At 48.0% G+C, this 24550-nt stretch overlaps 1 protein-coding gene across 1 annotated transcript in view; it reads right to left on the bottom strand.

The window, feature by feature from the left end:
* The window catches only part of LOC124009677 (band 4.1-like protein 3), a 134356-nt gene extending 110012 nt beyond the window's left edge, over positions 1-24344 (bottom strand). Inside the window, exons 1-2 of the mRNA XM_046321728.1 lie at positions 24205-24344; positions 18934-19061 (exon numbers count right to left, since the gene is read on the bottom strand). Coding sequence (XP_046177684.1) covers positions 18934-19050 — 117 coding nt within the window. The 5' untranslated portion in view covers positions 19051-19061; positions 24205-24344. The remainder of the gene's footprint in view (positions 1-18933; positions 19062-24204) is intronic.
* Between the last annotated feature and the right edge of the window lie 206 nt (positions 24345-24550).

Genomic DNA, 24550 nt, shown 5'->3' with positions numbered 1-24550 from the left:
CCAGCCAGGCAGTAAGACAATGTGCTGTAGGACGTTGGTACCCAGCCAGGCTCCAAGACAATGTTCTGTAGGACGTTGGTACCCAGCCAGGCTTCAAGACAATGTTCTGTAGGACCCTGGTACCCAGCCAGGCTCCAAGACAATGTGTTGTAGGATGTTGGTACCCAGCCAGGCTCCAAGACAATGTCCTGTAGGACCCTGGTACCCAGACAGGCTCTAAGACAATTATCTGTAGGACCCTGGTACCCAGACAGGCTCTAAGACAATGTTCTGTAGGACCCTGGTACCCAGACAGGCTCTAAGACAATGTTCTGTAGGACGTTGGTACCCAGCCAGGCTCCAAGACAATGTACTGTAGAACCCTGGTACCCAGCCAGGCTCCAATACAATGTTCTGTAGGACGTTGGTACCCAGCCAGGCTCCAAGACAATGTTCTGTAGGACGTTGGTACCCAGCCAGGCTCCAAGACAATGTTCTGTAGGACCCTGGTACCCAGCCAGGCCCCAAGACAATGTTCTGTAGGACGTTGGTACCCAGCCAGGCTCCAAGACAATGTTCTGTAGGACCCTGGTACCCAGCCAGGCTCCAAGACAATGTTCTGTAGGACCCTGGTACCCAGCCAGGCTCCAAGACAATGTACTGTAGGACGTTGAAGAGGCCTAACTGAATGATAAGGAGGGTGAAGAGGCCAAACTGAATGATAAGGAAGGTGAAGAGTCCTAACTGAATGATAAGGAAGGTGAAGAGGTTGATTTAGAAAATGTTTGAGTTCGTGTTATGCTTATTTATCAATGTTAATAATTTGACGTTTGACTTTATAACAAAGCTGTTACAGGACTATGAACTATTTATCAATCCTTGGTGCTTATGTTTACGCACCTTGCAGATTGATATTCATCTGATGTTAAAGGAGACAACGTTCTCTAGCGGGGACTTATAGACTCAAAGGCCAGGCATGTTGTACTGTTAACGCTGTTCCGCCATTTTGTCCCCAGAAGAAAATCCAATGTAATAATAATAATATATGCCATTTCGCAGACGCTTTTATCCAAAGCGACTTACAGTCATGTGTGCATACATTCTACGTATGGGTGGTCCCGTGGATCGAACCCACTACCCTGGCGTTACAAGCGCCATGCTCTACCAACTGAGCTACACAGGACCACCTCACTGACAACAAAGTACTTTGACTTCTGGGTGGCTTTGTGAGACTAAAAAAAGAATGTACTTTGGCTTGCAAGACATTTTTGGCTTTCCTCACTTTTGAAATGCTGTGAGGGAATCTCAATGTTAAAAAAAACATTTAACTCCATCCCTCTTCCAGCCTTCCTCCATCCTTCCTCCATCCTTCCTCGATCCTTCTTCCATCCTTCCTCCATCCTTCTTCCATCCTTCCTCCATCCTTCCTCCAGCCTTCCTCCATCCTTATTCCATCCTTCCTCCATCCTTCCTCCAGCCTTCCTCCATCCTTCTTCCATCCTTCCTCCATCCTTCCTCCAGCCTTCCTCCATCCTTCTTCCATCCTTCCTCCATCCTTCCTCCATCCTTCTTCCATCCTTCCTCCATCCTTCCTCCATCCTTCCTCCAGCCTTCCTCCATCCTTCTTCCATCCTTCCTCCATCCTTACTCCAGCCTTCCTCCATCCTTCCTCCAGCCTTCCTCCATCCTTCCTCCATCCTTCCTCCATCCTTCCTCCATCCTTCTTCCATACTTCCTCCATCCTTCCTCCATCCTTCCTTCCTCCATCCTTCCTCCATCCTTCTTCCATCCTTCCTCCATCCTTCCTCAGCTCAATAGAAATGTGACCCACAGATGACAAAGGTCATTTGAGTAATTTACAGACATGACTGTGCCAGAACTAAAGTGTGTGTGTGTATGTGTGAGTGTGTGTGTGTCTGTACGTCTGTGAGTGTGTGTGTGTATGTGTGAGTGTGTGTGTGTCGGTACGTCTGTGAGTGTGTGTGTGTCGGTACGTCTGTGAGTGTGTGTGTGTCGGTACGTCTGTGAGTGTGTGTGTGTATGTGTGAGTGTGTGTGTGTCGGTACGTCTGTGAGTGTGTGTGTGTATGTGTGTGTGTGTCGGTACGTCTGTGAGTGTGTGTGTCGGTACGTCTGTGAGTGTGTGTGTGTATGTGTGAGTGTGTGTGTCGGTACGTCTGTGAGTGTGTGTGTGTCGGTACGTCTGTGAGTGTGTGTGAGTGTGTGTGTGTGTGTCGGTACGTCTGTGAGTGTGTGTGAGTGTGTGTGTCGGTACGTCTGTGAGTGTGTGTGAGTGTGTGTGTGTCGGTACGTCTGTGTGTGTATGTGTGTCAGTACGTCTGTGAGTGCGTGTGTGTGTATGTGTGTCAAATCAAATCAAATTGTACAGCTGAAAACTGTTGTTCTGATTAAGAAGCAATAAAACTGTCCTTCTTTAGACTAATTTAGTATCTGGAGCATCAGCATTTGTGGGTTTGATTACAGACTCAAAATTGCCAGAAACCTTCTGAAACTCGTCAGTCTTGTTCTGAGAAATGAAGGCTATTCCATGAGAGAAGTTGTCAAGAAACTAAAGGTCGCATACAACTCTGTGTACTCCTCCTCTCTGTCTCTCCTCCTCTCTGTCTCTCCTCCTCTCTGTCTCTCCTCCTCTCTGTCTCTCCTCCTCTCTGTCTCTCTCCTCCTCTCTGTCTCTCCTCCTCTCTGTCTCTCTCCTCCTCTCTCTCTCCTCCTCTCTGTCTCTCCTCCTCTCTCTCTCTCCCTCTCTGTCTCTCCTCCTCTCTGTCTCTCCTCCTCTCTGTCTCTCCTCCTCTCTGTCTCTCCTCCTCTGTCTCTCCTCCTCTCTGTCTCTCCTCCTCTCTGTCTCTCCTCCTCTCTGTCTCTCCTCCTCTCTGTCTCTCCTCCTCTCTGTCTCTCCTCCTCTCTGTCTCTCCTCCTCTGTCTCTCCTCCTCTCTGTCTCTCCTCCTCTCTGTCTCTCCTCCTCTCTGTCTCTCCGTCTCTGTCTCTCTCCCTCTCTGTCTCTCCTCCTCTCTGTCTCTCCTCCTCTCTGTCTCTCCTCCTCTCTGTCTCTCCTCTGTCTCTCCTCCTCTCTGTCTCTCCTCCTCTCTGTCTCTCCTCCTCTCTGTCTCTCCTCCTCTCTGTCTCTCCTCCTCTCTGTCTCTCCTCCTCTCTGTCTCTCCTCCTCTGTCTCTCCTCCTCTCTGTCTCTCCTCCTCTCTGTCTCTCCTCCTCTCTGTCTCTCCCTCTCTGTCTCTCTCCCTCTCTGTCTCTCCTCCTCTCTGTCTCTCCTCCTCTCTGTCTCTCCTCCTCTCCTCCTCTCTGTCTCTCCTCCTCTCTGTCTCTCCTCCTCTCTGTCTCTCCTCCTCTCTGTCTCTCCTCCTCTCTGTCTCTCCTCCTCTCTGTCTCTCCTCCTCTCTGTCTCTCCTCCTCTCTGTCTCTCCTCCTCTCTGTCTCTCCTCCTCTCTGTCTCTCCTCCTCTCTGTCTCTCCTCCTCTCTGTCTCTCCTCCTCTGTCTCTCCTCCTCTCTGTCTCTCCTCCTCTCTGTCTCTCCTCCTCTCTGTCTCTCCCTCTCTGTCTCTCTCCCTCTCTGTCTCTCCTCCTCTCTGTCTCTCCTCCTCTCTGTCTCTCCTCCTCTCTGTCTCTTCTCCTCTCTGTCTCTTCTCCTCTCTGTCTCTCCTCCTCTCTGTCTCTCCTCCTCTCTGTCTCTCCTCCTCTCTGTCTCTCCTCCTCTCTGTCTCTCCTCCTCTCTGTCTCTCCTCCTCTGTCTCTCCTCCTCTCTGTCTCTCCTCCTCTCTGTCTCTCCTCCTCTCTGTCTCTCCCTCTCTGTCTCTCTCCCTCTCTGTCTCTCTCCCTCTCTGTCTCTCCTCCTCTCTGTCTCTCCTCCTCTCTGTCTCTCCTCCTCTCTGTCTCTCCTCCTCTCTGTCTCGCTCCCTCTCTGTCTCTCCCTCTCTGTCTCTCCTCCTCTCTGTCTCTCCTCCTCTCTGTCTCTCCTCCTCTCTGTCTCTCCCCTCTCTGTCTCTCTCCCTCTCTGTCTCTCCTCCTCTCTGTCTCTCCTCCTCTCTGTCTCTCCACCTCTTGGTCTCTCCTCCTCTCTGTCTCTCCCCTCTCTCTGTCTCTCTCCCTCTCTGTCTCTTCTCCTCTCGGTCTCTCCTCCTCTCTGTCTCTCCTCCTCTCTGTCTCTCCCTCTCTCTGTCTCTCCTCCTCTCTGTCTCTTCTCCTCTCTGTCTCTCCTCCTCTCTGTCTCTCCTCCTCTCTGCCTCTCCTCCTCTCCTCTCTGTCTCTCCCTCTCTCTGTCTCTCTCTCCTCTCTGTCTCTTCTCCTCTCTGTCTCTCCCCTCTCTGTCTCTTCTCCTCTGTCTCTCCCTCTCTCCCCCTCCCCCTCTCTGTCTGTCTCCTCCTCTCTGTCTCTCCCTCCTGTCTCTCTCCCTCTCTGTCTCTTCTCCTCTCGGTCTCTCCTCCTCTCTGTCTCTCCTCCTCTCTGTCTCTCTCCTCTCTGTCTCTTCTCCTCTCTGTCTCTCCCCCTCTCTTTCTCTCCCCCTCTCTGTCTCTTCTCCTCTCTGTCTCTTCTCCTCTCTGTCTCTCCCCCTCTCTTTCTCTCCTCCTCTCTGTCTCTCCTCCTCTCTGTCTCTCCTCCTCTCTGTCTCTCCTCCTCTCTGTCTCTCCCCCTGTCTCTCCTCCTCTCTGTCTCTCCCCTGTCTCTCCTCCCTCTGTCTCTCCCCTCTCTCTCCCTCTCTGTCTCTCCTCTCTCTCTCCTCCTCTCTGTCTCTCCCCTGTCTCTCTCTCTCTCTGTCTCTCCCCCTGTCTCTCTCCTCTCTGTCTCTCTCTCTGTCTCTCTCTCTGTCTCTCCTCCTCTCTGTCTCTCCCTCTCTCTCTCTCCTCTCTCTCTCCTCTCTGTCTCTCCTCCTCTCTGTCTCTCCTCCTCTCTGTCTCTCCTCCTCTCTGTCTCTCCTCCTCTCTGTCTCTCCTCCTCTCTCTCTCTCCTCCTCTCTGTCTCTCCTCTCTCTGTCTCTCCTCCTCTCTGTCTCTCTCCTCTCTGTCTCTCCTCCCTCTCTGTCTCTCCTCCTCTCTCTCTCTCCCTCTGTCTCTCCTCCTCTCTGTCTCTCCTCCTCTCTGTCTCTCCTCCTCTGTCTCTCCTCCTCTCTGTCTCTCCTCCTCTCTGTCTCTCCTCCTCTCTGTCTCTCCTCCTCTCTGTCTCTCCTCCTCTCTGTCTCTCCTCCTCTGTCTCTCCTCCTCTCTGTCTCTCCTCCTCTCTGTCTCTCCTCCTCTCTGTCTCTCCCTCTCTGTCTCTCTCCCTCTCTGTCTCTCCTCCTCTCTGTCTCTCCTCCTCTCTGTCTCTCCTCCTCTCCTCCTCTCTGTCTCTCCTCCTCTCTGTCTCCTCTCTGTCTCTCCTCCTCTCTGTCTCTCCTCCTCTCTGTCTCTCCCTCCTCTCTGTCTCTCCTCCTCTCTGTCTCTCCTCCTCTCTGTCTCTCCTCCTCTGTCTCTCCTCCTCTCTGTCTCTCCTCCTCTCTGTCTCTCCTCCTCTCTGTCTCTCCTCCTCTCTGTCTCTCCTCCTCTCTGTCTCTCCTCCTCTCTGTCTCTCCTCCTCTGTCTCTCCTCCTCTCTCTCTCCTCTCTCTGTCTCTCCTCCTCTCTGTCTCTCCTCCTCTCTGTCTCTCCTCCTCTGTCTCTCCTCCTCTCTGTCTCTCCTCCTCTCTGTCTCTCCTCCTCTCTGTCTCTCCTCCTCTCTGTCTCTCCTCCTCTCTGTCTCTCCTCCTCTGTCTCTCCCCTCTCTGTCTCTCCTCCTCTCTGTCTCTCCTCCTCTCTGTCTCTCCCTCTCTGTCTCTCTCTCCTCTCTGTCTCTCCTCCTCTCTGTCTCTCCTCCTCTCTGTCTCTCCTCCTCTCCTCCCTCTGTCTCTCTCCTCCTCTCTGTCTCTCCTCCTCTCTGTCTCTCCTCCTCTCTGTCTCTCCTCCTCTCTGTCTCTCCTCCTCTCTGTCTCTCCTCCTCTCTGTCTCTCCTCCTCTGTCTCTCCTCCTCTCTGTCTCTCCTCCTCTCTGTCTCTCCTCCTCTCTGTCTCTCTCCTCTCTGTCTCTCCTCCTCTGTCTCTCCTCCTCTCTGTCTCTCCTCCTCTCTGTCTCTCCTCCTCTCTGTCTCTCCCCTCTCTGTCTCTCTCCCTCTCTGTCTCTCTCCTCTCTGTCTCTCCTCCTCTCTGTCTCTCCTCCTCTGTCTCTTCTCCTCTCTGTCTCTCCTCCTCTCTGTCTCTCCTCCTCTCTGTCTCTCCTCCTCTCTGTCTCTCCTCCTCTCTGTCTCTCCTCCTCTCTGTCTCTCCTCCTCTGTCTCTCCTCCTCTCTGTCTCTCCTCCTCTCTGTCTCTCCTCCTCTCTGTCTCTCCCTCTCTGTCTCTCTCCCTCTCTGTCTCTCTCCCTCTCTGTCTCTCCTCCTCTCTGTCTCTCCTCTGTCTCTCTCCTCTCTGTCTCTCCTCCTCTCTGTCTCTCTCCCTCTCTGTCTCTCCCTCTCTGTCTCTCCTCCTCTCTGTCTCTCCTCCTCTCTGTCTCTCCTCCTCTCTGTCTCTCCTCCTCTCTGTCTCTCCTCCTCTCTGTCTCTCCTCCTCTCTGTCTCTCCTCCTCTGTCTCTCCTCCTCTCTGTCTCTCCTCCTCTCTGTCTCTCCTCCTCTCTGTCTCTCCTCCTCTCTGTCTCTCCTCCTCTGTCTCTCCTCCTCTCTGTCTCTCTCCTCTGTGTCTCTCCTCCTCTCTGTCTCTCCTCCTCTCTGTCTCTCCTCCTCTGTCTCTCCTCCTCTCTGTCTCTCCTCCTCTCTGTCTCTCCTCCTCTCTGTCTCTCCTCCTCTCTGTCTCTCCTCCTCTCTGTCTCTCCTCCTCTGTCTCTCCTCCTCTCTGTCTCTCCTCCTCTCTGTCTCTCCTCCTCTCTGTCTCTCCTCTCTCTGTCTCTCTCTCCTCTCTGTCTCTCCTCCTCTCTGTCTCTCCTCCTCTCTGTCTCTCCTCCTCTCCTCCTCTCTGTCTCTCCTCCTCTCTGTCTCTCCTCCTCTCTGTCTCTCCTCCTCTCTGTCTCTCCTCCTCTCTGTCTCTCCTCCTCTCTGTCTCTCCTCCTCTGTCTCTCCTCCTCTCTGTCTCTCCTCCTCTCTGCCTCTCCCTCTCTCTCCTCCTCTGTCTCTCCCTCTCTCTGTCTCTTCTCCTCTCTGTCTCTTCTCCTCTCTGTCTCTCCCCCTCTCTGTCTCTTCTCCTCTCTGTCTCTCCCTCTGTCCCCCTCCCTCTCTGTCTGTCTCCTCCTCTCTGTCTCTCCCTCTCTGTCTCTCTCCCTCTCTGTCTCTTCTCCTCTCGGTCTCTCCTCCTCTCTGTCTCTCCTCCTCTCTGTCTCTCTCCTCTCTGTCTCTTCTCCTCTCTGTCTCTCCCCCTCTCTTCTCTCCCCCTCTCTGTCTCTTCTCCTCTCTGTCTCTTCTCCTCTCTGTCTCTCCCCCTCTCTTTCTCTCCTCCTCTCTGTCTCTCCTCCTCTCTGTCTCTCCTCCTCTCTGTCTCTCCTCCTCTCTGTCTCTCCCCCTGTCTCTCCTCCTCTCTGTCTCTCCCCCTGTCTCTCCTCCTCTCTGTCTCTCCCCTGTCTCTCTCCTCTCTGTCTCTCTCCTCTCTGTCTCTCCTCCTCTCTGTCTCTCCCCCTGTCTCTCTCCTCTCTGTCTCTCCCCCTGTCTCTCTCCTCTCTGTCTCTCTCTCTCTGTCTCTCTCTCTGTCTCTCCTCCTCTCTGTCTCTCCTCTCCTCTCCTCCTCCCTGTCTCTCTCCTCTCTGTCTCTCTCCTCTCTGTCTCTCCTCCTCTCTGTCTCTCCTCCTCTCTGTCTCTCCTCCTCTCTGTCTCTCCTCCTCTCTGTCTCTCCTCCTCTCTGTCTCTCCTCCTCTCTGTCTCTCCTCCTCTCTGTCTCTCTCCTCCTCTCTGTCTCTCCTCCTCTCTGTCTCTCCTCCTCTCTCTCTCTCCCTCTCTGTCTCTCCTCCTCTCTGTCTCTCCTCCTCTCTGTCTCTCCTCCTCTGTCTCTCCTCCTCTGTCTCTCCTCCTCTCTGTCTCTCCTCCTCTCTGTCTCTCCTCCTCTCTGTCTCTCCTCCTCTGTCTCTCCTCCTCTGTCTCTCCTCCTCTCTGTCTCTCCTCCTCTCTGTCTCTCCTCCTCTCTGTCTCTCCCTCTCTGTCTCTCTCCCTCTCTGTCTCTCCTCCTCTCTGTCTCTCCTCCTCTCTGTCTCTCCTCCTCTCCTCCTCTCTGTCTCTCCTCCTCTCTGTCTCCTCTCTGTCTCTCCTCCTCTCTGTCTCTCCTCCTCTCTGTCTCTCCTCCTCTCTGTCTCTCCTCCTCTCTGTCTCTCCTCCTCTCTGTCTCTCCTCCTCTGTCTCTCCTCCTCTCTGTCTCTCCTCCTCTCTGTCTCTCCTCCTCTCTGTCTCTCCTCCTCTCTGTCTCTCCTCCTCTCTGTCTCTCCTCCTCTCTGTCTCTCCTCCTCTGTCTCTCCTCCTCTCTGTCTCTCCTCCTCTCTGTCTCTCCTCCTCTCTGTCTCTCCTCCTCTCTGTCTCTCCTCCTCTGTCTCTCCTCCTCTCTGTCTCTCCTCCTCTCTGTCTCTCCTCCTCTCTGTCTCTCCTCCTCTCTGTCTCTCCTCCTCTCTGTCTCTCCTCCTCTGTCTCTCCTCCTCTCTGTCTCTCCTCCTCTCTGTCTCTCCTCCTCTCTGTCTCTCCCTCTCTGTCTCTCTCCCTCTCTGTCTCTCCTCCTCTCTGTCTCTCCTCCTCTCTGTCTCTCCTCCTCTCCTCCTCTCTGTCTCTCCTCCTCTCTGTCTCTCCTCCTCTCTGTCTCTCCTCCTCTCTGTCTCTCCTCCTCTCTGTCTCTCCTCCTCTCTGTCTCTCCTCCTCTCTGTCTCTCCTCCTCTGTCTCTCCTCCTCTCTGTCTCTCCTCCTCTCTGTCTCTCCTCCTCTCTGTCTCTCCTCCTCTCTGTCTCTCCTCCTCTGTCTCTCCTCCTCTCTGTCTCTCCTCCTCTCTGTCTCTCCTCCTCTCTGTCTCTCCCCTCTCTGTCTCTCTCCCTCTCTGTCTCTCCTCCTCTCTGTCTCTCCTCCTCTGTCTCTCCTCCTCTCTGTCTCTTCTCCTCTCTGTCTCTTCTCCTCTCTGTCTCTCCTCCTCTCTGTCTCTCCTCCTCTCTGTCTCTCCTCCTCTCTGTCTCTCCTCCTCTCTGTCTCTCCTCCTCTGTCTCTCCTCTCTCTGTCTCTCCTCCTCTCTGTCTCTCCCTCTCTGTCTCTCTCTCTCTCTCTCTCTCCCTCTCTGTCTCTCCTCCTCTCTGTCTCTCCTCCTCTCTGTCTCTCCTCCTCTCTGTCTCTCCTCCTCTCTGTCTCTCTCCCTCTCTGTCTCTCCCTCTCTGTCTCTCCTCCTCTCTGTCTCTCCTCCTCTCTGTCTCTCCTCCTCTCTGTCTCTCTGTCCTCTCTGTCTCTCCTCCTCTCTGTCTCTCCCTCTCTCTGTCTCTCCTCCTCTCTGTCTCTCCTCCTCTGTCTCTCCTCCTCTCTGTCTCTCCTCCTCTCTGTCTCTCCTCCTCTCTGTCTCTCCTCCTCTCTGTCTCTCCTCCTCTGTCTCTCCTCCTCTCTGTCTCTCCTCCTCTCTGTCTCTCCTCCTCTCTGTCTCTCCTCCTCTCTGTCTCTCCTCCTCTGTCTCTCCTCCTCTCTGTCTCTCCTCTCTCTCTGTCTCTCCTCCTCTCTGTCTCTCCTCCTCTCTGTCTCTCCTCCTCTCTGTCTCTCCTCCTCTGTCTCTCCTCCTCTCTGTCTCTCCTCCTCTCTGTCTCTCCTCCTCTCTGTCTCTCCCTCTCTGTCTCTCTCCCTCTCTGTCTCTCCTCCTCTCTGTCTCTCCTCCTCCTCTGTCTCTCCTCCTCCCTCCCTCTCTGTCTCTCCTCCTCTCTGTCTCTCCTCCTCTCTGTCTCTCCTCCTCTCTGTCTCTCCTCCTCTCTGTCTCTCCTCCTCTCTGTCTCTCCTCCTCTGTCTCTCCTCCTCTCTGTCTCTCCTCCTCTCTGTCTCTCCTCCTCTCTGTCTCTCCTCCTCTCTGTCTCTCCTCCTCTCTGTCTCTCCTCCTCTGTCTCTCCCTCCTCTCTGTCTCTCCTCCTCTCTGTCTCTCTCCTCTCTGTCTCTCCCTCTCTGTCTCTCTCCCTCTCTGTCTCTCCTCCTCTCTGTCTCTCCTCCTCTCTGTCTCTCCTCCTCTCTGTCTCTCCTCCTCTCTGTCTCTTCTCCTCTCTGTCTCTCCTCCTCTCTGTCTCTCCTCCTCTCTGTCTCTCCTCCTCTCTGTCTCTCTCCTCTCTGTCTCTCCTCCTCTCTGTCTCTCCTCCTCTGTCTCTCCTCCTCTCTGTCTCTCCTCCTCTCTGTCTCTCCTCCTCTCTGTCTCTCCCTCTCTGTCTCTCTCCCTCTCTGTCTCTCTCCCTCTCTGTCTCTCCTCCTCTCTGTCTCTCCTCCTCTCTGTCTCTCCTCCTCTCTGTCTCTCCTCCTCTCTGTCTCGCTCCCTCTCTGTCTCTCCCTCTCTGTCTCTCCTCCTCTCTGTCTCTCCTCCTCTCTGTCTCTCCTCCTCTCTGTCTCTCCCTCTCTGTCTCTCTCCCTCTCTGTCTCTCCTCCTCTCTGTCTCTCCTCCTCTCTGTCTCTCCACCTCTTGGTCTCTCCTCCTCTCTGTCTCTCCCTCTCTCTGTCTCTCTCCCTCTCTGTCTCTTCTCCTCTCGGTCTCTCCTCCTCTCTGTCTCTCCTCCTCTCTGTCTCTCCCTCTCTCTGTCTCTCCTCCTCTCTGTCTCTTCTCCTCTCGGTCTCTCCTCCTCTCTGTCTCTCCTCCTCTCTGCCTCTCCTCCTCTCCTCCTCTCTGTCTCTCCCTCTCTCTGTCTCTTCTCCTCTCTGTCTCTTCTCCTCTCTGTCTCTCCCCCTCTCTGTCTCTTCTCCTCTCTGTCTCTCCCTCTCTCCCCCTCTCCCCCTCTCTGTCTGTCTCCTCCTCTCTGTCTCTCCCTCTCTGTCTCTCTCCCTCTCTGTCTCTTCTCCTCTCGGTCTCTCCTCCTCTCTGTCTCTCCTCCTCTCTGTCTCTCTCCTCTCTGTCTCTTCTCCTCTCTGTCTCTCCCCCTCTCTTTCTCTCCCCCTCTCTGTCTCTTCTCCTCTCTGTCTCTTCTCCTCTCTGTCTCTCCCCTCTCTGTCTCTCCTCCTCTCTGTCTCTTCTCCTCCTCTCCTCCTCTCTGTCTCTCCTCCTCTCTGTCTCTTCTCCTCTCTGTCTCTCCTCCTCTCTGTCTCTCCTCCCCTCTGTCTCTTCTCCTCCTCTCCTCCTCTCTGTCTCTCCTCCTCTCTGTCTCTTCTCCTCCTCTCCTCCTCTCTGTCTCTTCTCCCCCTCTCCTCCTCTCTGTCTCTCCTCCTCTTTGTCTACCCCTCCCCTGTCTCTTCTCCTCTCCTCCTCTCTGTCTCTCCTCTCTCTCTCCCCTCTCTGTCTCTCCTCCTCCATCTGTCTCTTCTCCTCTCTGTCTCTCCTCCTCTCTGTCTCTTCTCCAAAACCTCCTCATGTCTCTTCTCCTCCTCTCCTCCTCTCTGTCTCTCCTCCTCTCTGTCTCTCCTCCTCTCTGTCTCTCCTCCTCTCTGTCTCTTCTCCTCCTCCATCTCTGTCTCTCCTCCTCTCTGTCTCTCCTCCTCCTCTCTGTCTCTCCTCCTCCTCTCTTCTCCTTTCTAAACCCGAAAAGGTTTAGGACTCTACAGAGACAGATTCCACAGTGAGCAGCCTACCCAACAACTCTGGAATTAATTCAGAATTGCCATGTTTTTTTTAGTTAAGCTGAAATGATTCAGACTTCTACACAAGAGTCGAGAGCACAGACCTAGGATCAGTTTACCATGTCCGTATGTGAGAATCAGTCAGAGTGGCTACATGGAGGGATAGTTAAACTAAACTACCTCATGTGAGAAGATGCCCCTTTAGGGCAAGACCTAGGATCAGTTTACTCTCAAAATCACAACCTTAACAATTAGGCTCAGAAACACAAAACTGAGCTTAGATCAGCCCTGACCTCTGTATTCTCCTGACCTGAGAGTCCTGGAGAAAATTCCCCTCCTATGACTTAGGCCATGTCCCAAAAGGAACCATATTCCCTGCACTACAGAGCCCCATAGGATTCTGCTCAAAAAGTAGTGCACTATATAGGGAATAGGGTTCCATAGGACTCTGGTCTAAAGTAGTGCACTATATAGGGAATAGGATTCCATAGGACTCTGGTCTAAAAGTGCACTATGTAGGGAATAGGGCCCAAGGACTCTGGTCTAAAGTAGTACACTATGTAGGGAATAGGGTGCCCTTAAAGACACACCCTTAGTGCTGGACCTGAGTCTCTCCTCTTTCTGTAGCATTTGGTTTTCAAACCCCAGACATTTCACAATTGTGTGCCAGCGCTGAGCTATCACACCTGAAGGGCTTGATGATTAGTTGAATCAGGTGTGGTGGCTCCGGAATAGAATGCAAAACAGACCTCATTGAGCTAGTTTCTTAAATGAACCGAAACACCATGTTACCCAAAACCCCATGTTACCAAAACCCCATGTTACCCAAAACCCCATGTTACCCAAAACCCCATGTTACCCAAAACACCATGTTACCCAAAACCCCATGTTACTCAAAACACCATGTTACCCAAAACCCCATGTTACTCAAAACACCATGTTACCCAAAACCCCATGTTACCCAAAACCCCATGTTACCCAAAACCCCATGTTACCCAAAACCCCATGTTACCAAAACCCCATGTTACCAAAACCCATGTTACTCAAAACACCATCTTACCCAAAACCCCATGTTACCCAAAACCCCATGTTACCCAAAACACCATGTTACCCAAAACACCATGTTACCGAAACACCATGTTACCCAAAACCCCATGTTACCCAAAACCCCATGTTACCCAAAACCCCATGTTACCCAAAACCCCATGTTACCCAAAACACCATGTTACCCAAAACCCCATGTTACCAAAACCCCATGTTACTCAAAACAGCATGTTACCCAAAACCCCATGTTACCAAAACCCCATGTTACCCAAAACCCCATGTTACCCAAAACCCCATGTTACCAAAACCCCATGTTACTCAAAACACCATGTTACCCAAACCCCATGTTACCAAAACCGCATGTTACCCAAACCCCATGTTACCAAAACCCCATGTTACCCAAACCCCATGTTACCCAAACCCCATGTTACCCAAAACCCCATGTTACCCAAAACCCCATGTTACCCAAAACCCCATGTTACCAAAACCCCATGTTACCCAAAACCCCATGTTACCAAAACCCCATGTTACCCAAAACACCATGTTACCCAAAACCCCATGTTACCCAAAACACCATGTTACCAAAACCCCATGTTACCCAAAACCCCATGTTACCCAAAACCCATGTTACCCAAACCCCATGTTACCCAAAACCCCATGTTACCCAAACAACATGTTACCATAACCCCATGTTACCCAAAACCCCATGTTACCCAAACCCCATGTTACCCAAACCCCATGTTACCAAAACCCCATGTTACCCAAAACACCATGTTACCCAAACCCCATGTTACCCAAAACACCATGTTACCAAAACCCCATGTTACCCAAACCCCATGTTACCCAAACCCCATGTTACCCAAACCCCATGTTACCCAAAACCCCATGTTACCCAAACCCATGTTACCCAAACCCCATGTTACCAAAACCCCATGTTACCAAAACACCATGTTACAAAAACCCCATGTTACCAAAACCTCATGTTACCCAAACCCCATGTTACCAAAACCCCATGTTACCAAAACCACATGTTACCCAAAACACCATGTTACCCAAAACACCATGTTACCCAAAACACCATGTTACCCAAAACCCCATGTTACCAAAACCCCATGTTACTCAAAACAGCATTTTACCAAAACCCCATGTTACCAAAACCACATGTTACCCAAACCCCATGTTACCCAAAACCCCATGTTACTCAAAACACCATGTTACCCAAAACCCCATGTTACCAAAACCCCATGTTACCAAAACACCATGTTACCCAAAACCCCATGTTACCCAAAACACCATGTTACCCAAAACACCATGTTACCCAAAACACCATGTTACCCAAAACCCCATGTTACCCAAAACACCATGTTACCCTAAACACCATGTTACCCAAAACACCATGTTACCCTAAACACCATGTTACCCAAAACACCATGTTACCCAAAACCCCATGTTACCAAAACCCCATGTTACTCAAAACACCATGTTACCCAAAACACCATGTTACCCAAAACCCCATGTTACCCAAAACACCATGTTACCCAAAACACCATGTTACCCAAAACACCATGTTACCCAAAACCCCATGTTACCCAAAACACCATGTTACCCAAAACCCCATGTTACCCAAAACCCCATGTTACCCAAAACCCCATGTTACCGAAACACCATGTTACCAAAACACCATGTTACCCAAAACCCCATGTTACCCAAAACACCATGTTACCCATGTTGGGGGTGGAACGGTTGTTTGTCCTTGACAAGAGGTTTGAGAACCACTGGTCTACACTATTGTTGCCTGTCTTGGAAGCTGAGGAGGATTTAGCCTACAGATGAGTGCATCTGGCTCAAGGCGACCTCTGTTGACAAGCACGTACTGAAGATAACATTTTAGCTTTAGCTTCTAGAGAAACAGGCCATCTGTAGTCTGCCAGCCCAAACTCACACACCACAGAGAAACAGGCCATCTGTAGTCTGCCAGCCCAAACTCACACACCACAGAGAAACAGGCAATCTGCAGTCTGCCAGCCCAAACTCACACACCACAGAGAAACAGACCATCTGTAGTCTGCCAGCCCAAACTCACACACCACAGAGAAACAGACCATCTGTAGTCTGCCAGCCCAAACTCACACACCACAGAGAAACAGACCATCTGCAGTCTGCCAGCCCAAACTCACACACCACAGAGAAACAGACCATCTGTAGTCTGCCAGCCCAAACTCACACACCACAGAGAAACAGGCAATCTGCAGTCTGCCAGCCCAAACTCACACACCACAGAGAAACAGACCATCTGCAGTCTGCCAGCCCAAAGTGACTCCGTTCTCAAACCACCAATATTATAAGTCAACGTTCTCAATCCAATATAATATACAGTGGTTCGTCCTTTAAAAGTTGAGTCATGCTGCAGCACACCCTGAGTGCTACTGCAGCATTCTGTGTCTCGTCATTCAATTCTCTGCCATTTCTTCTGTTACTGCAAGTTATTGCTAGTTTGACCAAAAGAGGGCATCTTTGAGGAGCATTTGATAGTGTTCTGTATTGGCATGACCAAATATAACAATATGCATTTCATAAATATTCAATAACGTGTGTACAGTCGTGGCCAAAAGTTTTGAGAATGACACAAATATTAATTTCCACAAAGTTTGCTGCTTCAGTGTCTTTAGATATTTTTGTCAGATGTTACTATGGAATACTGAAGTATAATTACAAGCATTTCATAAGTGTCAAAGGCTTTTATTGACAATTACATGAAGTTGATGCAAAGAGTCAATATTTGCAGTGTTGACCCTTCATTTTTCAAGACCTCTGCAATCTGCCCTGACATGCTGTCAATTAACTTCTGGGCCACATCCTGACTGATGGCAGCCCGTTCTTGCATAATCAATGCTTGGAGTTTGTCAGAATTTGTTCCTGGATGGTTGGGAGAAGTTGCTCTCAGAGGATGTGTTGGTACCATTTTTTATTAATCGCTGTGTTCTTAGGAAGAATTGTGAGTGAGCCCACTCCCTTGGCTAAGAAGCAACCCCACACATGAATGGTCTCAGGATGCTTTACTGTTGGCATGACACAGGACTGATGGTAGCGCTCACCTTGTCTTCTCCAGACAAGTCCTCAGCAGTCCAATCTCTGTACCTTTTGCAGAATATCAGTCTGTCCCTGATGTTTTTCCTGGGGAGAAGTGGCTTCTTTGCTGCCCTTCTTGACACCAGGCCATCCTCCAAAAGTCTTTGCCTCACTGTGTGTGCAGATGTACTCACACCTGCCTGCTGCCATTCCTGAGCAAGCTCTGTACTGGTGGTGCCCCGATCCCGCAACTGAATCAACTTTAGGAGACGGTCCTGGCGCTTGCTGGACTTTCTTGGGCGCCCTGAAGCCTTCTTCACAACAATTGAACCACTCTCCTTGAAGTTCTTGATGCTCCGATAAATGGTTGATTTCGGTGCATTCTTACTGGCAGCAATATCCTTGCCTGGGAAGCCCGTTTTGTGCAAAGCAATGATGACGGCACGTGTTTCCTTGCAGGTAACCATGGTTGTTGGAGGAAGAACAATGATTCCAAGCACCACCCTCCTTTTGAAGCTTCCAGTCTGTTATTCGAACTCAATCAGCATGACAGAGTGCTCTCCAGCCTTGTCCTCATCAACACTCACACCTGTGTTAACGAGAGAATCACTGACATGATGTCAGCTGGTCCTTTTGTGGCAGGGCTGAAATGCATGGCAAAGAGGGACTTTGCAATTAATTGCAATTCATCTGATCACTCTTCATAACATTCTGGAGTATATGCGAATTGCCATCATACAAGCTGTGAAAATGTATATTTGTGTCGTTCTCAAAACGATTACATACACTTAGATTGGAGTCATTAAAACTCATTTTTTTCAACCACTCCACAAATGTCTTGTTAACAAACTATAGTTTTGGCAAGTTGGTTAGGACATCTAATTTTTCAAACAATTGTTCACAGAACAGATTATTTCACTTATAATTCACTGTATCACAATTCCAGTGGGTCAGAAGTTTACATACACTAAGTTGACTATGCCTTTAAACATCTTGGAATAATTACAGAAAATGATGTCATAGCTTTAGAAGCTTCTGATAGGCTAATTGACATCAGTTGAGTCAATTGGAGATGTACCCGTGGATGTATTTCAAGGCCTACCTTCAAACTCAGTGCCTCTTTGCTTGACATCATGGGAAAATCTAAAGAAATTAGCCAAGAACACAACAAAAAAAATTGTAGACCTCCACAAGTCTGGTTCATCCTTGGGAGCAATTTCCAAACGCCTGAAGGTACAGCATTCATCTGTACAAACAATAGTACACAAGTATAAACACCATGGGACCACTCAGCCATCATACCGCTCAGGAAGGAGACGCGTTCTGTCTCCTAGAGATGAACGTACTTTGGTGCGAAAAGTGCAAATAAATTCCAGAACAACAGCAAAGGACCCTGTGAAGATGCTGGAAGAAACAGGTACAAAAGTATCTATATCCACAGTAAAACGAGTCCTGTATCGACATAACCTGAAAGGCCGCTCAGCAAGGAAGAAGCCACTGCTCCAAAACCCACCATAAAAAAGCCAGACTACGGTTTGTAACTGCACATGGGGACAAAGATCGTACTTTTTGGAGAAATGTCCTATGGCCTTATGAAACAAATATAGAACTGTTGGCCATAATGACCATTGTAATGTTTGCAGGAAAAGGGGGAGGCTTGCAAGCCGAAGAACACCATCCCAACCGTGAAGCATGGGGGTGGCAGCATCATGTTGTGACGGTGCTTTGCTGCAGGAGGGACTGGTGCACTTCACAAAATAGATGGCATCATGAGGCAGGAAAATTGAAGCAACATCTCAAGACATCGGTCAGAAAGTTCAAGCTTGGTGGCAAATGTGTCTTCCAAATGGACAATGACCCCAAGCAAACTTCCAAAGTTGTGGCAAAATGGCTTAAGAACAACAAAGTCAAGGTATTGGAGTGGCCATCACAAAGCCCTGACCTCAATCCTATAGAAAATTTGTCAGCAGAACTGAACAATTGTGTGGGAGCAAGGAGGCCTACAAACCTGACTCAGTTACATCAGCTCTGTCAGGAGGAATGGGACAAAATTCACCCAACTTATTGTGCGAAGCTTGTGGAAGTCTATCCGACACGTTTGACCCAAGTTAAACAATTTAAAGGCAATGCTACCAAATACTAATTGAGTGTATGGAAAACGTCTGACCCACTGGGAATGTGATGAAAGAAATAAAAGCTGAAATAAATCATCCTCTCTACTATCATTCTGACATTTCACATTCTTAAAATAAAGTGGTGATCCTAACTGACCTAAAACAGGGAAATTTTATTAGGAGTAAATGTCAGGAGTTGTGAAAAACTGAGTTATATATTTGGCTAAGATGTATGTAAACTCCCTACTTCAACTGAAGCTCAGCTATTAGACAATTCTTTAGTAAAGGTTGAATAGTCTATTGTTCAGCTAATAGCCCATCCTCATCAAACATTGTTTGCAGAATCCTGCTACGCCTTGTGAAAAACTAATCATAATACCTTTCCCCCTTTCACGTTAAAGATTCCAATTGATAAAGTGTTTTTAGCCACAATCGGCCCCAACCCCAATTAATACATTTGGGCACAGTTGTTAGCGTGCTGGACTTCGGGGCAATGTTGAGGGTTCTGCTCCCTGCTTAATGAATTAGTTTGATACACCTGGTATTGGATATGGTAAAAAAAGGGAAAAACCTGCTAAATCGTGATTTTTGTAAATGAATTACATTACAAACAAATATGCACAATCATTTGTCTCCACATTAACTAAAATATTCCTCTCAATTGTATTTTTTTTTTGTTGCTTGACTCGTTATGACGTTATAACTACATTTGCTTCCTCGTAATGTTTTGTCAGCCATATTTGCTAAAGTCACCAGGGACTGTTTCAAATTTGTCATTGGAATCACTCGATATGATTGGTCATATAAAAACCTTGGGGCCTCTAACTCCCCCTTGTGGCGGTCTGAAGCAATGAAGCAGTGATGCAGGGTACCTCTAAGTCCCGTGGTGTAAGCATGCAACTTTTTAAAGTAGGAACCACTATATTTTATGGCTGAAAAGTTGTCAACCCAGAAATTCCGAGCTCCCCCATTGGGCACAAGTCAAACTGTACTGTAGCTGAATATGAATGCACGTGGAAGGCTCACCTGGTTATTTCTGGCTGGTGAACTGTGTCCAGTGGCAGCTGGGAAGTGTTCAACTGCCTTCCCTCCTTTCTCCTTCTGCTGCTTGGGCTCAGAGTCCACTCCTGATTCAGTCATCATGGCCAATCACACTGGAGAGACAGCGAGACAGAGACACAGAGAGAGAGACAGAGAGAGAGAGACAGAGAGACAGAGACACAGAGACACAGAGAGAGAGAGAGAGAGAGAGAGAGACAGAAACAGAGAGACAGCGAGACAGAGAGAGAGAGAGAGAGAGAGAGACAGAGAGACAGCGAAACAGAGACACAGAGAGAGAGAGAGAGAGAGAGAGAGAGAGAGAGAGAGAGAGAGAGAGAGAGAGAGAGAGAGAGAGAGAGAGACAGAGACACAGAGAGAGAGAGAGAGAGAGAGAGACACAGAGAGAGAGACAGAGAGAGAGAGAGAGAGAGAGAGAGAGAGAGAGAGAGAGAGAGACAGAGAGAGAGAGACAGAGAGACAGAGAGACAGAGAGAGAGAGAGAGAGAGAGAGAGAGAGAGACAGAGAGAGAGAGAGAGAGAGAGAGAGAGAGAGAGAGACAGACAGACAGACAGACAGACAGACAGACAGACAGACAGACAGACAGACAGACAGACAGACAGACAGACAGACAGACAGACAGACAGACAGACAGACAGACAGACAGACAGACAGACAGACAGAGAGAGAGAGAGACAGAGAGAGAGAGAGAGAGAGAGAGAGACACAGAGACACACACAGAGAGAGAGAGAGAGTTTGTTTGTGGGGGATTTACAGAGCCACCCACCATTCCTAAACCAGTGAGAGCAGTGGCAGCTCAGAGCCATTATCACTGACTACTAAATCAAACCAAATGTTATTTGTCGCATGCACCCGAATACAACAAGTATAGACTTAACCGTGAAATGCTTAGTTACGAACCCTTTCACAACAAATAAAGTAACAAAGCTGACAAATAGATAATAAGACAGTAATATTATAAAATTAAAATGACGTTTCCTTGCCGTTTTGTCTCCTGGATTGGAGTCCACCTGTGGTAAATTCAATTGACCTGATTTGGAAAGACACACACCTGGCCTATGTAAGATCCCACAGTTGACAGTGCATGTCAGAGCAAAAACAAGCCATGAGGTCGAAGGAATTGTCCTTAGAGCTCCGAGACAGGATTGTGTCGAGGCACAGATCTGGGGAAGGGTATCAAAAAATGTCTGCAGCATTGAAGGTCCCCAAGAACACAGTGGCCTCCATCATTCTTAAATGGAAGAAGTTTGGAACCACCAAGACTCTTCCTAGAGCTGGCCGCCCAGCCAAACTGAGCAATTGAGGGAGAAGGGTTTTGGTCGGGGAGGTGACCAAGAACCCGATGGTCACTCTGACAGAGCTCAAGAGTTCCTCTGCGGAGATGGGAGAACCTTCCAGAAGGTTATATATACTATATATATAGTTTTTTATTTCTAGTAAATATGCAAACATTTCTAAAAAACAGTTTTTGATTTGTCATTGTGGGGTATTGTGTGTATATAGATGACAAGAAAATAAACAACATTTTAATCCATTTTAGAATAAGGCCGTAACGTAACCAAATTTGGAAAAAGTCAAGGGGTTTGAATATTTTCCAAATGCACTGTAGTTATAAATAATTTGTACACTGCAAATTGACCTCAAGAATCCCAATTTTGACATTTAATAGAGTACAGATGGAATCCTAGATAGAATAGAGTACAGATGGATTACTAGATTGAATAGAGTACAGATAGATTACTCGTTTGAATAGAGTACAGATGGAACGGCACCTCAGTACCTCCAGGCTCTGATCAGGCCCTACACCCAAACAAGGGCACTGCGTTCATCCACCTCTGGCCTGCTCGCCTCCCTACCACTGAGGAAGTACAGCTCCCGCTCAGCCCAGTCAAAACTGTTCGCTGCCCTGGCCCCCCAATGGTGGAACAAACTCCCTCACGACGCCAGGACAGCGGAGTCAATCACCACCTTCCGGAGACACCTGAAACCCCACCTCTTTAAGGAATACCTAGGATAGGATAAGTAATCCCTCTCACCCCCCCCCCCTTAAGTTTTAGATGCACTATTGTAAAGTGACTGTTCCACTGGATGTCATAAGGTGAATGCACCAATTTGTAAGTCGCTCTGGATAAGAGCGTCTGCTAAATGACTTAAATGTAATGTAAATGTAAAAATGTAAATGAGTACAGATAGATTACTAGATTGAATAGAGTACAGATGGATTACTCGATTGAATAGAGTACAGATGGATTACTCGTTTGAATAGAGTACAGATGGATTACTAGATTGAATAGAGTACAGATGGATTACTAGATTGAATAGAGTACAGATGGATTACTAGATTGAATAGAGTACAGATGGATTACTAGATTGAATAGAGTACAGATGGATTACTAGATTGAATAGAGTACAGATGGATTACTAGATTGAATAGAGTACAGATGGATTACTAGATTGAATAGAGTACAGATGGATTACTAGATTGAATAGAGTACAGATTGATTACTAGTTTGAATAGAGTACAGATGGATTACTAGATTGAATAGAGTACAGATGGATTACTAGATTGAATAGAGTACAGATGGATTACTAGATTGAATAGAGTACAGATGGATTACTAGATTGAATAGAGTACAGATGGATTACTAGATTGAATAGAGTACAGATGGATTACTAGATTGAATAGAGTACAGATTGATTACTAGATTTAAAATAAATATTTGAGAAAATATATAAATAAAAAATAAATAATAACAATACTTATGTTTAGAGAGATTCAAGGATATGTTTTTGTATAAACCTACAAAGTCTATAAATATAGACCTATAAGCCTGATTTAGTTTCCCTTACAATACAAACATTACAGTTGAATCCATTTTTATCAACTTTATTTGTAGATTCGATTAGTAATAGAGTAATTAAGTAATTAGTAATTAATCAAGTCCAATTAATGCTTCCTTTGACAAAGTAGAATCCAAAAGGATAATAATATAACCAATATAACCATTTCACAGGTGAAATGATTGGCTGTATTCCGAAACAAAAGCACCTGTGCATGAACAATTGTAAAGGATGAATTGCATAAATAAATAGCATATTTACATTTTTAAGTTAAATGGTTTAAACCAAATAATGGTGCCGTTTTACAACTGTTGCTATTTTGTTAGTTTTTTTTCCACATTGTTTGTAACTTATTTTGTATATAAGGTTTTTGCTACCTGTCGTTTATGACCGAAAAGAGCTTCTGGACATCAGAGCAGCGATTACTCACCTCATATTGGACAAAGATATTTTCTTTAATGAGTCCGAAGCAAAGGATATACTGCTTTGTCAAGACAAGGCCCAAATCCCTGTCATCAGTGTGAAGGATCCGGGATGCTGGAGTTCCTCTGTCCAGTCTCAACGTCAACAGTGAAGAAGTGACTCCGGGATGCTGGTCTTCTAGGCAGAGTTCCTCTGTGCAGTCTCAACGTCAACAGTGAAGAGGCGACTCCGGGATGCTGGTCTTCTACGCAGAGTTCCTCTGTCCAGTCTCAACGTCAACAGTGAAGAGGCGACTCCGGGATGCTGGCCTTCTACGCAGAGTTCCTCTGTCCAGTCTCAACGTCAACAGTGAAGAGGCGACTCCGGGATGCTGGCCTTCTACGCAGAGTTCCTCTGTCCAGTCTCAACGTCAACAGTGAAGAGGCGACTCCGGGATGCTGGCCTTCGAGGCAGAGTTCCTCTGTCCATCTTAATCTTTTCTTTTTATTGGCCAGTCTGAGAAATGGCTTTTTCTTTGCAACTCTGTCTAGAAATTCACATGGAATAGCCTTCATTTCTCAGAACAAGAATAGACTGACGAGTTTCAGAAGAAAGTCTTTGTTACTGGCCATTTTGAGCCTGTAATCGAACCCACAAATGTTGATGCTCCAGATACTCAACTAGTCTAAAGAAGGACAGTTTTATTACTTCTGTAATCAGGACAACAGTTTTCAGTTGTGCCAACATAATTGCAAAAGGGTCTTCTAATGATCAATTAGCCTTTTAAAACTGGATTAGCTAACACAAAGTGCCATTGGAACACAGGAGTGATGATTGCTGATAATGGGCCTCTGTATGCTAATGTAGATATTCAATAAATCAGCCGTTTCCAGCTACAATAGTCATTTACAACATTAATAATGTCTACACTGTATTTCTGATCAATTTGATGTTATTTTAATGGACAAGAAATGTGCTTTTCTTTCAAAAACAAGAACCGCAAACTAAGTGACCCCAAACTTTTGAACGGTATTGTATATGTAATAATATAATAATAATAATATAAAATATATGCCATTTAGCAGACGCTTTTATCCAAAGCGAATTACAGTCATGTGTGCATACATTCTACGTATGGGTGGTCCCGGGGATCGAACCCACTACCCTGGCGTTACAAGCGCCATGCTCTACCAACTGAGCTACAGAAGTAATGTCTCTTCACTACCTTGCTGTACCAGAGAGATAGTCCTGTGTAGATGCTACATCAGAGTAGGGTTTGTTGTTCACTTCAGTTATCTGATACATATGTATTTGTTGTCTTTCCAACCACATGGAATAATAAAGCAATAAGGTCCGAGAGGGGGAGGGGGGTGTGGTATATGGTCAATATAGCACAGCTATGGGCTGTTCTTACGCACGACGCAATGCGGAGTGCCTGGATATTGGACTTAGCGGTGATATATTGGCGATTATAAACTGGTTACCGACATAACCGCTCTAGTAGTTTAATAGGATCTCTATGGCAGTAGTTTATTCGACGTAATATGTAGTTGACATCAATGACGAATAACCTTGCCCCAAAACAATATACTACCCCTCTCCTACCTAAAAATGTTTTTTTCGGGAAGATGATTTGATGAAGTATCAGGCTTAACGGGTTTGAGAAGTGCTTTTTCGCAAAGTCAACATACACCGAAGAAGCATAACAATGTCGTAAATGAAATTCTACAGACTACGAGATCAATTAGCGAAGCAACCCTTACAATGTTGCGCACACTGCTAAATTACAATATAGCGCGCCAGAAAGGTTATAACAAACACGTAATAAACATCTACCATGTCGTTTTGGCCATGCCGCATGACTCGTTTTTACAAAACAGAAAACCATTTTCATGCCAGTTTGCTGTCATTCTGACTTCGGGTGATGTGGTCAGGAAACCTTCGTCTTCTTGACATGCAAAAAAAAAGGACCAACACAGATATTCACAACATACCAGACAATATTCCTTCCAATCGGTTTGACATCAACAGAGTAGAAAAAAAGTATCCGGTCAAATGTATAGTAATGTCATTACCGGGGTACTGCCTTCTCTGTCCGTCGGGTACTGCGTGAGCAAAATATCCTTGGTTGTAGTTTTAGTTGCGGTTGCTTCTTCTTGATTGTGATCCTGCTACAGCATAGACTTAGACTATCAGAGACGCAGCTCAGCTAGGGATTCTGGGATAGATGGACTGCCAGGGTAATAATTTGGGAGTAGTGGGCACTATAACTGATCTAAGATCAGTTTGAATATCTCTATGGTAGATTTGGGGGGGGGGGGTAGAGTAGAGTAGAGTAGA

Source organism: Oncorhynchus gorbuscha, linkage group LG22 (genome assembly GCF_021184085.1).
Source record: "Oncorhynchus gorbuscha isolate QuinsamMale2020 ecotype Even-year linkage group LG22, OgorEven_v1.0, whole genome shotgun sequence".
In the NCBI taxonomy this organism is placed as follows: domain Eukaryota; kingdom Metazoa; phylum Chordata; class Actinopteri; order Salmoniformes; family Salmonidae; genus Oncorhynchus; species Oncorhynchus gorbuscha.
This window is presented reverse-complemented; position numbering and strand designations above follow the sequence as displayed.